The sequence below is a fragment of the Ascaphus truei genome, chromosome 10 (assembly GCF_040206685.1).
Source record: "Ascaphus truei isolate aAscTru1 chromosome 10, aAscTru1.hap1, whole genome shotgun sequence".
Lineage (NCBI taxonomy): Eukaryota > Metazoa > Chordata > Amphibia > Anura > Ascaphidae > Ascaphus > Ascaphus truei.
Window position 1 is genome coordinate 28,314,279 of NC_134492.1, and position 15,385 is coordinate 28,329,663.

The following is a 15,385-nucleotide window of genomic DNA, read 5'->3' on the forward strand; positions in this document are numbered from 1 at the left end:
TGCATACAGGACAAGGGTTAATACTCACGCCCGCAAGCGCTCCCAATTGTCACCTCTGCAAAGGTCCGACAAATGGACAATATCTCTTCTAAAGGATCAATAAACAACCCGCAAGCTGCCCCACTCTTCACCCCCGCAAAGGTCCCTCAAATGAGTTCTATCTCTCCTCAATCCGTCCCAATATACCACCACCACGAACAGCACACAAGTGAGCACGTGACTTGGATATGTAACCAGGGTTAATACACACGGCTACTCTAGCCAACTCGCCTTTCTCCTTCGCAAGGAACCAGTGAGTTAATATTAACCCCTACTCAATTGAAAATCATATCTATCCACTTCCACCACCTGGGGGTATGCAAATAATATAAGATGTAAAATTAATATTTGCCAGGTCCCTGTTTATTACAGAAAATACTATGCACTTTAACGCACACATCAGTTGTAGCCAAATGTGTCCGAACACTTTAATACTCTCCCCAGAGCATGCAATAGTTCATTCAGAGCCCAAAGCATTACTTATTAAATGTTTTAATATATATAAAAATACAGTGCTTAGGTTACAGAAAAGGTATTACAGAAAACATAGTTACAATAAAACGCAGAACAGCTTCTTAAAATAAAAGTGTAAAACAGACAGAAAATCCTATACTTACTAAATGCTATGGATTTTCCCCAAAGAGGTCGCTGGTTCAGAAAAAATGAGGTCTCGCGTGCCTTGTCCAAAGCACTCCTCTGGTGAGATCTGATTTTAAAAATCTTTTCCCCGGCTTGAATACATTCTTTCCTCGTTGCACCAGCATAAGCCCACTCCTTCTAGAGGATGCTTTGAAGCTGCTTTACCCAGACCATGTCTCTATACAACTTGTTTAGAACAGTTGGTACCTTGAGTGGTCTATCCAGGATGGACCCCCGCCCCAATTACGTCCCTTTGAAGTTCAGAGCAGACCAAAGAAACAGGCCTGGCCTGTTTAAAACTCAGTATTTTGTATTTTTTAAAAACAGGTGTATCTTATTAACCCCTCAAGCACCAAAGCAATTATTCTCGTGATATTACCATGACATGCACTATGAGGGTTGAAATGTCAGTGGTGTTTATTGGGTTGATTTGTTAAAGTTATTGGGAGCCACATCCCAGCTTCCTTCATTTTACGATCTCTAAATCTGAAACTAAACACCATTAAAATGTTGTGTGTACACGCACACCTTTAGCCGTCATGCAGCATTGAAGTGCAGATTATAATTGTGCGGCTTTTGATTGGGCAGGGTGTGGATTCCGGATTTGTTCCAAGCATCCAGGATTTTGATAAGAAGCTCGCCGAGTCCGACGCCTACCTACAGATCCTGATAGACCAGATAAAGGTATGTTCAACAAAAATGCACCAAGTTGCCAGCCAATTCCAGTTTTTGTACTCTTCATAGCCTGACTAAGAATGGCGAAGGTTTTGATACGTACACTACAGCAGTGGTGCTTAACTCTAGTCCTTAATCTGACCTGTGAGGGGGTGGGGGGGGGGGCTTGAGGACTGGGTTGAGCACCCCTTGAATACAGGTTGCCTCCCTTTGTGAGAAGCGGAAAATAACAAGTCCTGTGACTTTATTTGAATCCCCTTGTACTGTGTTTATAGGTTAATTATCTTCTCCATGTGCCTACAATATGTATGTGTCCACATTATGTTTTATTACATATACTGTCATCATTTTTTCTGGGAAGGAGCAACATAAATGGGTTACAACCCAGTAAAAGCATTCAGCCATGAATGTTTCACACATGCAATTATTCACGCTCAAAAGCTTGCGCATAATTGTACCGACTGAGCTCATGTACAATACATATCGGTTTTGTTCATTGCTATGAAAGCTCATATCTAACGGAGGAAAAACTTGAATTCCATAGTTATGAAATAAAATTATTATTATTATTATATCGCGCATTTCTCTCAATGTGACTCCAAGCTCTTCACAAGACGCAGAACATAGGATTGTTACAGACACAGTCCCTGCCCAGATATTTTTAGTGCCCGAGGCACAGAGAGATAAAGTGACTTGCCCAAGGTCACAAGGAGCTGACACCGGGAATTGAACCAGGTCCCCCAAATTCAAACTCTGAGTAAAGACACCAACTCTGATAACAATGACACCGAGTCCCTCCTGCAGCCCTGTTGCCGTAATTGAGATGAACGTAAAGCAGGCTTTGGAGGAGCGGGTCTCTAGGGCATCCATTTTTAAAAGTCTCGGATCAAAGTAAAAACCTGATAAATCTTCTTTTAATAATTGGTCAAATAGAAAATTGGATTGGAAGCTAGTGATGCTGACTTTCTTCTAAATGCTCCAGTATGTGCTGCTGAAGTCAGCTTTGTGTTACTCACTGGACATGGTTTTTGGTTAGTCCGACAAATGTTTTATCTGGTTAACAACTTCACTGCAAAGGAGCAAATTTAAAAAGCATTTCATACTCCTTTGGCTACAAAAGAGTTACAATGGGATGTGTTGGGCGTGGTTTATTTATTGTCTAACTGCATATCATTAGTTAGAGAATGGAAATTAGGGGTATTTTTGCTCTTTGTGTTTATCTAAAAAGCTGTGTAATGCAGCAAGCATAAGCTTCTAGGGGTCCATGTTAAAATGGATAAGAAGTAAAAAGTGACACTGTGCTCATTTTCATGTAACTACCCAGAATCCCTTGCTGCATTGGAAGCACTGTATGCGAAGAGATAAGTGGGAAAAGCAGGGTTGTGGATCTGTCTGAGACATGTGAATGTGCTCACAAGTAATTTTTTTTGTTCTAAAAAGAAGCGAATTTGATAAGATATATATGGAAGGCACGCCAGGTAATTTCCTAATTATACACACACACACACACACAGGCCCCGATACACAAAGTGTGCTATCCTTCGCACGCCTTTCCTCCTGTTCATATGAAGGGGAGCTGAAGCATACTAAAGCTTGCACCTTTTTGTGGATCTGGCCTTAACCGACAATCTGAGTTTTAACTTTAACGTCTTGCAAGAACTGTACTTTTGAATCTTATTGTGATTTTTCTGGCAGTTTAATTTTTTTTTTCCTCCTGTAATTTTACTAAAATCTTACGTGAAATGTCACTTATCCCAACTTGAATAATGCATTTTATGCTTTTTTGTTTCTTTAGTTGTTTGATGACAAAATTCAAAACTGCAAGGAAGATGACGAGCGGAAGGCAAGTAACACATTTGTTTTGGATTTATGAACGGAATATTTGAAGCTCCTATAAGAGTTTGTGCAAGTCTTTTTATTTACAGGCAGCAAAAAAAATTTGTTTAGAAGTATTCTAATTTAAGGATTTGAGCCTGGAAAATTCTATGTGCAGCACTGTACACACTTCTAGGAAACCTGTTATCTATTTCCTGTTCATGTATGAACCTGCACAGTTCTTGTTTGGTGCATTGGGACTGGAATCTTTTCCTGCATCATACAGCGATTTAGTGTGCACCAGAAGTAGCTTTGGTTCATTGATTGCTCTTTTTGCTTGGTGATGTCTTCTGTGCCTGTCCAGCTGTTAAAGGGTTAATTCTATTAGCTAATAAGTATTGTTCCCCTGAGTGTGTGGTACAGCAGCTGTTCTCTGCACGCAGTGTACTTCTCCCCCAGGTCCAGCCCGCATCATTCATTATCTCTGTGCATCTGTATTCCACCGACAAGCTCATCCTGGTCTGTATGTTTTAGATGCACTTTGCTAGAACCATATATGTGGATATTACTTCCCATACTCATTCAAACCGTTTCCATTTCTATATCCTGCTATTTGCTCTCACTTGGCTCTCCATATAAGATTACAATATTGTCTCATACATTGACCGTGGCCCCTTGCAGATGGGCTTATCAGAACACCTTCCTACTTTCTCTGTACGTTCCTCCTACTTAACAATTAGATTGTAAGCTCTTCGGGGCAGGGACTCCTTTTCCTAAATGTTACTTTTATGTCTGAAGCGCTTCTTCCCAATGTGTGTTATTTGTATTATTCGTTATTTATATTACTGTCACATGTATTACTGCTGTGAAGCGCTATGTACATTAATGGCGCTATATAAATAAAGATAAACATATATACATACATGGGACTTGTTAAAAGCAACGCTATTAATATTAATGACTATATTAATATTATTTCAGACTCTGGCACATGATTTGTTAAAGCTTATAGTTTCCTTGTAACCCAGAGTAACATCTTATTTTGCTTTTTCCTCTCACAGAAAATTGAAAACCTCAAGGAGACCACATGTGTAAGATTGATTTTCATCATATTTTCCATTATGAAACCTAAAATACTGTTATCATATGTGCAATATTCTATCTGTTGCTTTCGTTTCAAGACATCTTGGTCTTGATGTGAATGAGAATCACATTACCCTGCAACAGGGACTGCAACCTCCATTGTTCCTTGTTGCAACACAGACAACGGAATGTCATGCAACCAGTTCATTGCACGAGTGACTGGCCGACATTTGTGTCCTCGTATTTAACCACTTTACTACCAAAGACATGAAAGGCTCCTGAAGTCACAAAAGGGTTTAATAAATGTCAACAAACATGCCATAGTAACTCCTCACGTTAAAGTCACAGCAGGGAGCGCTTTGCTTAGGATTGAGTATTGACTCCCTGTGACTTTAGTTTTCAGTTATTAGAAGCCACAGAACAGCAGTGCACACTGTGACATGTCTACAACACTACAAGCTGGGAACTACTTTTCTCTGGTGCTGTGCTCAGTACTCCTTTTATCTTCCTGTAATTGGGTGTATATGGGTTATATACAAGTTGAGCCTGTAAAATAAACATGGATTTGTGTTTCTGTTTTGTAGGGCATGGTAGAGTCCATCAAACACTGCATCGTGTTACTGCAGATTGCAAAGGTAAGTCCCCTGGAAATGTTCTGTTTGCCCCTTTTCTTTGTCCGGCATCTTGCCTGTGGTCAAAGTGGCTTAAAAAGTACTTGTACTGAGCCTGAAATGAAACAAAACTACATTTATTAAACATTGAAAAACATTTATTCTCACCATCTTTTAGATATAATGTAGGTTGTGACACCTTTTCGGGACCAACATTAGAGCGGTTTATAGATGACATTTTAATGTACAGTGCTTTCCAACCATTTTTAAGTGTATTGTGTATGAAGATTGCAAAGTTGTATATACTGTTGGTCCCTAAAAGGTATCGGAACCTACAATGATTTCGGTTCTCTTCAGCACCAATACCAGTACCAAAACTTTGAACTGGAACATATTGTAGAAATATCTATGCTCAAAGGCACAGAGTGCCTCTTCCTAAAACTCTTTTCTTCAAAAACAAAGTGAATTAGTTGGTGTGTAATATAAGCAGTGGTGCTGTAGACCTGTCAATGAAACAAATAGAGGAACTGTGCACCACCTCCCTCGTCCCATCACACTTCTGCGGCTGATATTCCAGCAGCTAAAGGGTTAACCGGCCATCCATTGTAATGCTGCAATGTCCAAAAAGGGTGTGTATATGTTATGTGTTTTATAATGATCACACACAATAGAGTATAACGCCCCTTTCATTTCCTGCTCCAGAGAAATAGTGATGCAAAAAAGTACTTGGTTGGTCTTTTTTTAGCGATGGGCATACTGTATATTGTAACGCTGCAGTACCACCCCGCCAATCTGCAGCATTAATTCTTTTGGTAAGTGTTATCTAGCCATTGGGGTGGCTAACTTCAGTCCTCAAGGGCCACCAACAGGTCAGGTTTTAAGGATTTCCCTGTTCAGCACATGTGGCTCAATCAGTGGCTCAGTTGATGACTGAGCTACTGATTGCGCCACCTCTGCTGAAGTGGAGATTGCCCGAATACCTGGCCTGTCGGTGGCCCTTGAGGACTGCAGTTGTCCACCCCTGATCTAGCCTGTGCCGATATCCAAAAAACAGTATATATTTCTTATTGTGGTTTTTGCAAAACGATTAAACCTCTCCAGTGGTTAATCCTTAACACTAGCGAATTGGTGGATTTATTTCATGTTAAGTGGGGCAGCACCTTTTATTCTATCTGTAGTTTTAGTTCATATCCGCATTTGCTTTCATGCTCAAATGTAACCCAATACCAAGCTTCACTGTAATTCATCTGCAAAATGTATTTTTTAGTGAATATTATTTATGTACCAGCAAATCTATATCGAATTTATAGAAACGTAGCCATCCTAGTCGCCAACTGATTTGTATCGAAATCCTTAAGGACAAAATGAGCCTTTGGAAGCCTCGTCTATAGACTCTTGAGGCTTCACATGGTCCTGTTACATATAAGGTATTGGCAGGAAAATAAATAACTGCACATCCATTTGTTTCTTGGCTTTGACCTCAGACAGGGTCCTGCAGAGCATTTCTAAGCCTTTGTTGCTCGACTCCCAGGCACTGAACAGGTTAAGCAGCAGGCAGAAACTCTGAACCCGTTTTCTGAGAGTGGAGCCGAGATCTCCAGTTCTAGAGCAGCCGGCCGAACATTGATCACCAATTCTGTCTACTGGGCAGTGCTGGGATTGGAGATGTTCTGACATGAAATGCAGGTTATTTGCTAAACCTGGAACAGCATAGAAGTCCTTGCACAATATTGTGTGTTCTGTTTTATAAAGCTCCTGTCTCCAGCTGTTCCCAGAAACTGAGGAATATTATGGGGAGATCCCCTTCTCCTCCGGTCCTGGTTGTTCTTTGTTTATGGACAATACCAACAGCTGGATAATTAGAACAGCAGGAGGGAGCGTGGGATACTTTGTGCGAGGGGTTTGTGATGTTCTGAGCAAGATGCACTGTACCTCTCCCATGTAAGTTTTGCTTGAGCAGAAAGTGTGCACATCCCGTTGACTTAATCATGGGCGATTGTGCCAAATGGACGTAGTGTGGATGAAGAGGCGTTGTTGAGCCAGCATTTTAGAGCCCACGAAATAGAAAAATGTTGTATTACAAAAAGTTACTTTTTACTTCTAAACAGGATTTCCCCTATAAAAAGCTCATGTTCAGGGATCGTTGCCTTCCCCCGAAATAGTTAACGCCGGCTCTGTGTACCTTCCTGTCTGCTTCTCATTGATATTGGGAAAGAATACGTTGCTTCATGCTGTCTAATATGTTTGGCCAGATTCTTGGTTAACAAGGGCCCCGATGTCCCTTTTCTTTCACTGAAATCCATCAGGTGATTTTTAGGAGCAGTTAGCAATGGGAACGTCCATTAATAATCTTTTATATTTACACTGGCATCGTATTGTTCTTGATGCAGATACTTTATGGCTGGTTAATGTGAGTGTGCTTTAAAAAGTTATTAGTTTTTTTTTTTTTAGTTTAGTTTAAAGGGGTTGTTCCTCATAGCACCATTAATATTGGACAGTTTTCTCATAGCGGTTGTCTGTGACCAATTCACATGAGCGATTTTTTTTTTCTTATTTTTACTCCCTGTTGTGTAGATAGACAAAAATAGGAATATGGCGCACAGCCAAGAGAGTGGGTCATGAAAAAGATCTAAAAAGTATTACTTTATTTGGTCCATATTAAATAAACGGAGGTGTAGCAACCCTCCTACGCGTTTTGTGAGCGTTGCACTTTATCAAAGACTCCTTGATAAAGTGCAACGCGCACGAAACGCGTAGGAGGGTTGCTACACCTCCATTTTTTTAATATGGACCAAATAAAGTAATACTTTTTAGATCTATTTCGTGACCTACTCTCTTCTTGGCTGTGTGCCATATTCCTATTTTTCTATTTTGATTAAACTACTGGCAGCACGCCCATCTGGAGGCACAGGACAGAGAGAGGTACATCACAATGTGAGTATATTATAATAACCCACTAACTCTTACCTTCAGGGTTATGGACCTCATACCATTTTGAGTTACTATTGCTATCTCTATTGATTTATATACCACTAGCCTCATGCCCTGTGCCTCTGTTTAACGTAATATTAAGTGCATTTACATTTACAGATCCAGCGCTTGAACGCTCATATCACTACAAACTCTTTGTTCTCCTTGTTGTGTAGATAACATGTTAATGTTAAATGATTAACCGAATTAATCTTTCCACGCAGGTTAATGTAGAAGCCCCGCATAAAATAGCACAGTAACTGCAGCTGTGGATGAATGAACCATAAACCTCAGTGCCAAGTTCTCGTTATATCTCTTGTTCAGGTTCAGCGAGGTGCATTAGAGAACGTGAATATTTTGTGTTCTCAGTCTCACAATGGTTCTAGGGCAAAACGTCGCCAAGTATAGGACTGCAGAGGTCTTAAACCATGTGAACACCCATTACTCCCTCCCTGGTTCTGGAGAATTTTTTTTACATTTGAAGTTGGTTAATTTGCCATATTTTAAAATGTCTTTTGGGCAGGTTTGTGTCTGGGCCATGCAGAAGTGGTGCAGTTACTGATTGGGTCTCATGCAGTATCTTGTTGCTGGCCATTTTAAGTTCCCATGGCAGCACGTTGGGGGTGAATATCTTTTGAACCGGAGGCTCTGTGGTTCATCAGTGGGGGTCCCGCACCGACTGTATACACCTATAAAATAATAGCATTACTTCACTTTATTGCATTGCTGGTACGTCACTAATTGGAACATATGCATTGCATCTCAACCTTTGAGAAAAGGGTTAATAGAAGCAAGATTTGGGAAGAAGGTGTGACCTTTCTTGGAAGGGATTGTTGAGTTAATGATCTTCCTTATTACACAGAAATGAAGAGCACTAAATACTGTAACTATCAGAGTAAAGCTGCTTCCCACATCCTGCTTCAGAAGCTGTTGTACATTCTAAACTGCTGCACGTTCATGTTCTTAACGTTTTTCTTTCCCAAGGACCAAACTAACGCGGAGAAGCACGCAGATGGACTGATAGTAAGTTTGGACCTAATGTTTTACTTCCCTTTATTTCTGCAGAACGTTAGCACCGACTCAGAAAGACCTGACCTTCCTCTTCACCTGTGAATCTGCTTCTCTGCTCCTCTGCTCCTCTGCTCCTCTGCTCCTCTGCTCCTCTGCTCCTCTGCTCCTCTGCTCCTCTGCTCCTCTGCTCCTCTGCTCCTCTGCTCCTCTGCTCCTCTGCTCCTCATGTCTGAAATTGGCACTGAATGTTTCCATCAAGATTGTTATCCCAAGGAAATAAGGCCACATATCCAGCTACAATCTACATTCCTTGGAAATTGGCTGTGTATTTTACAGGCCATGTGTCCTGTCCATTCCCCTAAATGTATATAACCCTCAGCTTGGCTGAGCTTTACCCGATCGCTTGTGTGAAAGACAGTTTTTAGCAACTTTAAACATATAGTGCTGATTTAAACCTACTCCTCTTAACAGACCTGCTTCTGTCATTCTTGTAACATATTTGCACTTTTCTTTTATTAATCCAATAAAACTCCCCAGTAGATGTTGGTAGGATGAGCAGGGAGGTACAGTTCCAGTAGCGCTGTAGGTTCTTTTGCAGGTAGTGATTCCTTTCCTTTGGATCAACACGAGGCCCTCCATGGGCTTAGTATTATCCGCTTTCCAGACCTTCAGATGTCAGATCTTGTCGCATTGCGAGTTATTGCTGCATTACCTGTAAATGACAATCAATCATTGTGTGCAGCAATAGAACGCGTGTTTTGTTGTTTATATGTTTGTTTGTTTCACTATACAGTATTTGCAAATTGTCTTATTTGGTTACATTAAAATAGCTACATCGTAAGGTAGTTTTTCTAAGAAATATTGCTGCAATATGAATTATGGAGACCCCAGGTTATCTGTCCCAAGGGCTGCAGCATTGTGACCTGACACGATGATCTCTGTCCCAAGCGCTGCAGCATTGTGACCTGACACGATGATCTCTGTCCCAAACGCTGCAGCATTGTGACCTGACACGATGATCTCTGTCCCAAGCGCTGCAGCATTGTGACCTGACACGGTGACCTGTCCCAAGCGCTGCAGCATTGTGACCTGACACGATGATCTCTGTCCCAAGCGCTGCCGCATTGTGACCTGACACGGTGACCTGTCCCAAGCGCTGCAGCATTGTGACCTGACACGGTGATCTGTGTCCCAAGCGCTGCAGCATTGTGACCTGACACGGTGATCTGTGTCCCAAGCGCTGCAGCATTGTGACCTGACACGATGTCCTGTCCCAAGCGCTGCAGCATTGTGACCTGACACGGTGATCTGTGTCCCAAGCGCTGCAGCATTGTGACCTGACACGGTGACCTGTCCCAAGCACTGCAGCATTGTGACCTGACACGGTGACCTGTCCCGAGCGCTGCAGCATAGTGACCTGACACGATGACCTCTGTCCCAAGCGCTGCAGCATTGTGACCTGACACGATGATCTCTGTCCCACGCGCTGCAGCATTGTGACCTGACACGGTGACCTGTCCCAAGCACTGCAGCATTGTGACCTGACACGGTGACCTGTCCCAAGCGCTGCAGCATAGTGACCTGACACGATGACCTCTGTCCCAAGCGCTGCAGCATTGTGACCTGACACGATGATCTCTGTCCCACGCGCTGCAGCATTGTGACCTGACACGATGTCCTGTCCCAAGCGCTGCAGCATTGTGACCTGACACGATGATCTCTGTCCCACGCGCTGCAGCATTGTGACCTGACACGATGTCCTGTCCCAAGCGCTGCAGCATTGTGACCTGACACGATGACCTGTCCCAAGCGCTGCAGCATTGTGACCTGACACGGTGACCTGTCCCAAGCATTGCAGCATTGTGACCGGACACGATGATCTCTGTCCCACGCGCTGCAGCATTGTGACCTGACACGATGTCCTGTCCCAAGCGCTGCAGCATTGTGACCTGACACGATGTCCTGTCCCAAGCGCTGCAGCATTGTGACCTGACACGATGGCCTGTCCCAAGCGCTGCAGCATTGTGACCTGACACGGTGACCTGTCCCAAGCCCTGCAGCATTGTGACCTGACACGATGACCTGTCCCAAGCGCTGCAGCATTGTGACCTGACACGATGACCTGTCCCAAGCGCTGCAGCATTGTGACCTGACACGATGATCTCTGTCCCACGCGCTGCAGCATTGTGACCTGACACGATGTCCTGTCCCACGCGCTGCAGCATTGTGACCTGCCACGGTGACCTGTCCCAAGCGCTGCAGCATTGTGACCTGACACGATGACCTGTCCCAAGCGCTGCAGCATAGTGACCTGACACGATGATCTCTGTCCCACGCGCTGCAGCATTGTGACCTGACACAATGACCTGTCCCAAGCGCTGCAGCATAGTGACCTGACACGATGGCCTGTCCCAAGCGCTGCAGCATTGTGACCTGACACGATGACCTGTCCCAAGCGCAGCCGTATTGTGACCTCACGATGACCTGTCCCAAGCGCTGCCGCATTGTGACCTCACGATGACCTGTCCCAAGCGCTGCAGCATTGTGACCTGAGAGACGAGCAAACGGTGTATGTCAGGGATCGCGTTCCTGTCTTTGTTTCCTGCACTTTGCACAGGTTCATTTAACTCATTATCAGGAGGTTAACCATGTTTTTTTCACCATAGAGCTGCTCGGCCTGGAGCTACACAGCATATTGTCATGGCAAAGACTAATTTGAGTTCTCCGTTAATGCATAATTGAAAACAAATCCAGCACCGTGTTTAAAGGTTCAGTCCCACTTAGCAGGATATGTTTCAAATTCATACACTTTTTTTTATTTTTTATTTCAATAATGACGTTTATTAATCCCCTTGCTTCTTTATGGTCAGCGTTTCAATGTGTTATTACTGTCCATGGCATCTGATACGAAGCCGTTGACTGATTTTTGTATTCTAATCCGTTGTACTAGAAAGACCTTTGCATGCAAAATCTACATACATGAAATCGGCAGTAAATGTGTCCTTTGTAACTTTAATACTAAAGAAACACGTGTCCAATATATAGAACTTTGTTTCGTGTGCATTATAATCTATATAAAAATATATATTTTTATTTTTTTTATTATTTATTTTATGTATGTACATTTTCCTGGTCTACAGACTTCTGAGTGGACTATTCTAGGGGTTTAGTGACTCCTGGTGGTCACGTCTCAAGTGTTTATATGCATTATTATCACATGATTTGTTGAGGTTGCTGATGGGAATATATTGACTGCCGGGTGTTCAGGAATATGTTTGAGCTGCAGTGTTTCCTCCTCTCTTGGCTTCCTAAACAGAACACCCCGTTTGGAATGTAGAGGATCCCCAAGGTGTGCAAGGTGTGCAGTGCCCGTCTGTGACAATTTATACCACCTGTCTTTCACAGAGCACCATAAATCCTGTGGATTCGATATACCAGCTCAATCCTTTGGAGGCCTCTGTAATCCGCACCATGCCAACTCAGACTGTCCCAGGTAGGAATCACTGAAGCGCTTTGTGAAGTCGTGCACCGGATGTTACGGCCCCTTGTGCAGTAAGAGTTAAAGCGGCAAACTCCCCCATTTGTTATTTAAATTTAGCTGAATTGGGGATCCCCTGGTTCCTGGGAGATTTGTAGTGGGGGGGTTGTGTTACGATTCTGGTAGCGAGCTCACACATAGTCGCAGCGTTCTCTCCTGATTTCACATCTCCCGATGACATTGCAACTTTCTATTGTCCGCCAGAGCCAGTCCTGAACCCATAGACACATTGCGTCCACAGTGGGCGTACGTTCTTGTCAATAGTGAAGCGAGTTAGTTCCCCCGCAGGGCGGGGCAAAAATAACCTGTAAGCGGCCCAGACCGGTGCTTTATACCAGGGGTGGGCAACTTCAGTCCTCAAGGGCCACTAACAAGTCAGGTTTTCAGGATATTCCCGCTTCAACACAGGTGGCTCGGTCAAAGACTGTCAATTAATAGCTACAAGGGAGCAGTATGATATCATAGGCATTACTGAAACATGGTGGGATGAAACTCATGACTGGACAGTTAATTTAAAGGGGTATTCTCTTTTTCGGAAGGATCGAACAAATAGAAGGGGAGGTGGAGTATGTCTATATGTTAAACCAGATCTAAAACCTATTATAAGGGATGATGTCTATGAAGGGAATGATGAAAATGTAGAGACCTTGTGGATAGAAATTAGCAGTGGAGGTAAAACTATAAAGAAAATGTTTGTGGGAATATGCTATAAACCACCAAATATCTGTGAGATTGAGGAAGCTAAAATACATTTGCAAATGGAGAAGGCATCAAAACTGGGTCATGTTTGCATAATGGAGAATTTTAATTATCCAGACATAGACTGGGGCAATGAGATTAGCGTTACAACAAAAGGAAACAGGTTTTTGGGGGTGCTTAAAGATAATTATATGACCCAAATTATTGAGGAACCAACCAGGAGAGGGGCAGTTCTGGATTTGGTCATATCAAACAATGTAGAAGTAATAACAAATATTCAAGTCCTGGAACATTTGGGTAACAGTGATCATAACATGGTCTTATTTGAAATAAATTATCAAAAAACAGATTACTTGGGTTCAACAAAGACTTTAAACTTCAGAAAGGCAGATTTTAATAAACTGATGTCTAATCTAGTAGTAATACAATGGGATGATGTTTTTGCAGGGAAAAATGTAGAACATAAATGAGCAGTCTTTAAAACATTGTTAGAAAAGCACACATATCAGTGTATACCCTTGGGTAATAAGTATTAAAGAAATAAGTCAAAACCAATGTGGCTAAATAAACAGGTAGGGGAGGAAATGGACAAGAAGAGGAAGGCGTTTAGATTCTTTAAGTCAGAAGGGACAGAGACATCGTATCAGAATTATAAGGAATGTAACAAAAATTGCAAAAGGGCAATTAAATTAGCAAAAATGGATAATGAAAAAAGGATTGCAATAGAAAGTAAGGTCAACCCTAAAAAGTTCTTTAAGTACCTTAATAACAAAAAAACGAGAAAAGAAAATATAGGACCCTTTCAGTGTGAGATGGGTAGGCAGATTATTGGAGATAAGGAAAAAGCAGATGTATTAAACAAATTCTTTGCCTCTGTGTTTACCAGGGAAGAATCAAGTTCAATAGTAGCGCCACAGGAGGAAGCCACAACCTCCATATTAATGACCAATTGGTTAACTGAGGAAGAAGTTCATAAGCGACTTGAAAAAATTAAAGTAAATAAGGCACCTGGCCCCGATGGCATACATCCAAGAGTTCTCAAGGAGTTAAGCTCAGTAATAGCAAAACCATTATATTTAATATTCAAGGACTCCATTTCCACAGGCTCAGTACCACAAGATTGGCGTAAAGCAGATGTGGTGCCTATATTTAAAAAGGGAGCTAGATCACACCGGGGAATTACAGACCTGTAAGCCTGACTTCAATAGCAGGGAAACTACTTGAAGGTTTAATACGGGATAATATTCAGGAATACCTAATGGAAAACAAAATTATTAGTAATAGTCAGCATGGATTTATGAAGGATAGATCTTGCCAAACTAACCTTATTTGTTTCTTTGAGGAGGTAAGTAGGAATTTAGACCAGGGTAATGCAGTTGATGTGGTCTACTTAGATTTTGCAAAGACTTTTGATACGGTTTCACACAAGAGATTGGTGTACAAAATAAAGAAAATTGGACTCAGTAATAATATATGCACCTGGATTGAAAACTGGTTAAAGGACAGACAACAGAGGGTTGTCATAAATGGAACTTTTTCAGGTTGGGCTAAAGTCGTGAGTGGAGTACCTCAAGGATCGGTACTGGGACCCCTGCTTTTTAACTTGTTTATTAATGACCTTGAGGTTGGGATCGAGAGCAAAGTCTCCATCTTTGCTGATGATACTAAATTGTGTAAGGTAATAAAATCAGAGCAGGATGTAATTTCTCTTCAGAAGGACTTGGAGAGACTGGAAACGTGGGCAGATAAATGGCAAATGAGGTTTAATACAGATAAATGTAAGGTTATGCATTTGGGATGCAAGAATAAAAAGGCGACTTACAAATTAAATGGAGATATATTGGGGAATCCTTGATGGAGAAGGATTTAGGAGTGCTTGTAGACAGCAGGCTTAGCAATAGTGCCCAATATCATGCAGTAGCTGCAAAGGCAAACAAGATCTTATCTTGCATCAAACGGGCAATGGATGGAAGGGAAGTAAACATAATTATGCCCCTTTACAAAGCATTAGTAAGACCACACCTTGAATATGGAGTACAATTTTGGGCACCAATCCTAAGAAAAGACATTATGGAACTAGAGAGAGTGCAGAGAAGAGCCACCAAATTAATAAAGGGGGTGGACATTCTAACTTATGAGGAGAGGCTAGCTAAATTAGATTTATTTACATTAGAAAAGAGGCGTCTAAGAGGGGATATGATAACTATAATCGAATATATTCAGGGACAATACAAGGAGCTTTCAAAAGAACTATTCATCCCACGGGCAGTACAAAGGACTCGGGCCATCCCTTAAGGTTGGATGA

At 42.1% G+C, this 15,385-nt stretch overlaps 1 protein-coding gene across 7 annotated transcripts in view; it reads left to right on the forward strand.

The window, feature by feature from the left end:
* Positions 1-15,385, forward strand: part of OSBPL9 (oxysterol binding protein like 9) — a 78,581-nt gene that overhangs the window by 37,511 nt on the left and 25,685 nt on the right. For 5 of the 7 annotated variants that reach the window (XM_075616319.1, XM_075616320.1, XM_075616324.1 and 2 more), the window contains 6 exons: positions 1,267-1,362; positions 3,149-3,196; positions 4,230-4,259; positions 4,836-4,886; positions 8,817-8,855; positions 12,249-12,336. In XM_075616319.1, coding sequence (XP_075472434.1) covers positions 1,267-1,362; positions 3,149-3,196; positions 4,230-4,259; positions 4,836-4,886; positions 8,817-8,855; positions 12,249-12,336 — 352 coding nt within the window. The remainder of the gene's footprint in view (positions 1-1,266; positions 1,363-3,148; positions 3,197-4,229; positions 4,260-4,835; positions 4,887-8,816; positions 8,856-12,248; positions 12,337-15,385) is intronic. The other 2 variants (XM_075616321.1, XM_075616322.1) reach the window with 1 other exon arrangement.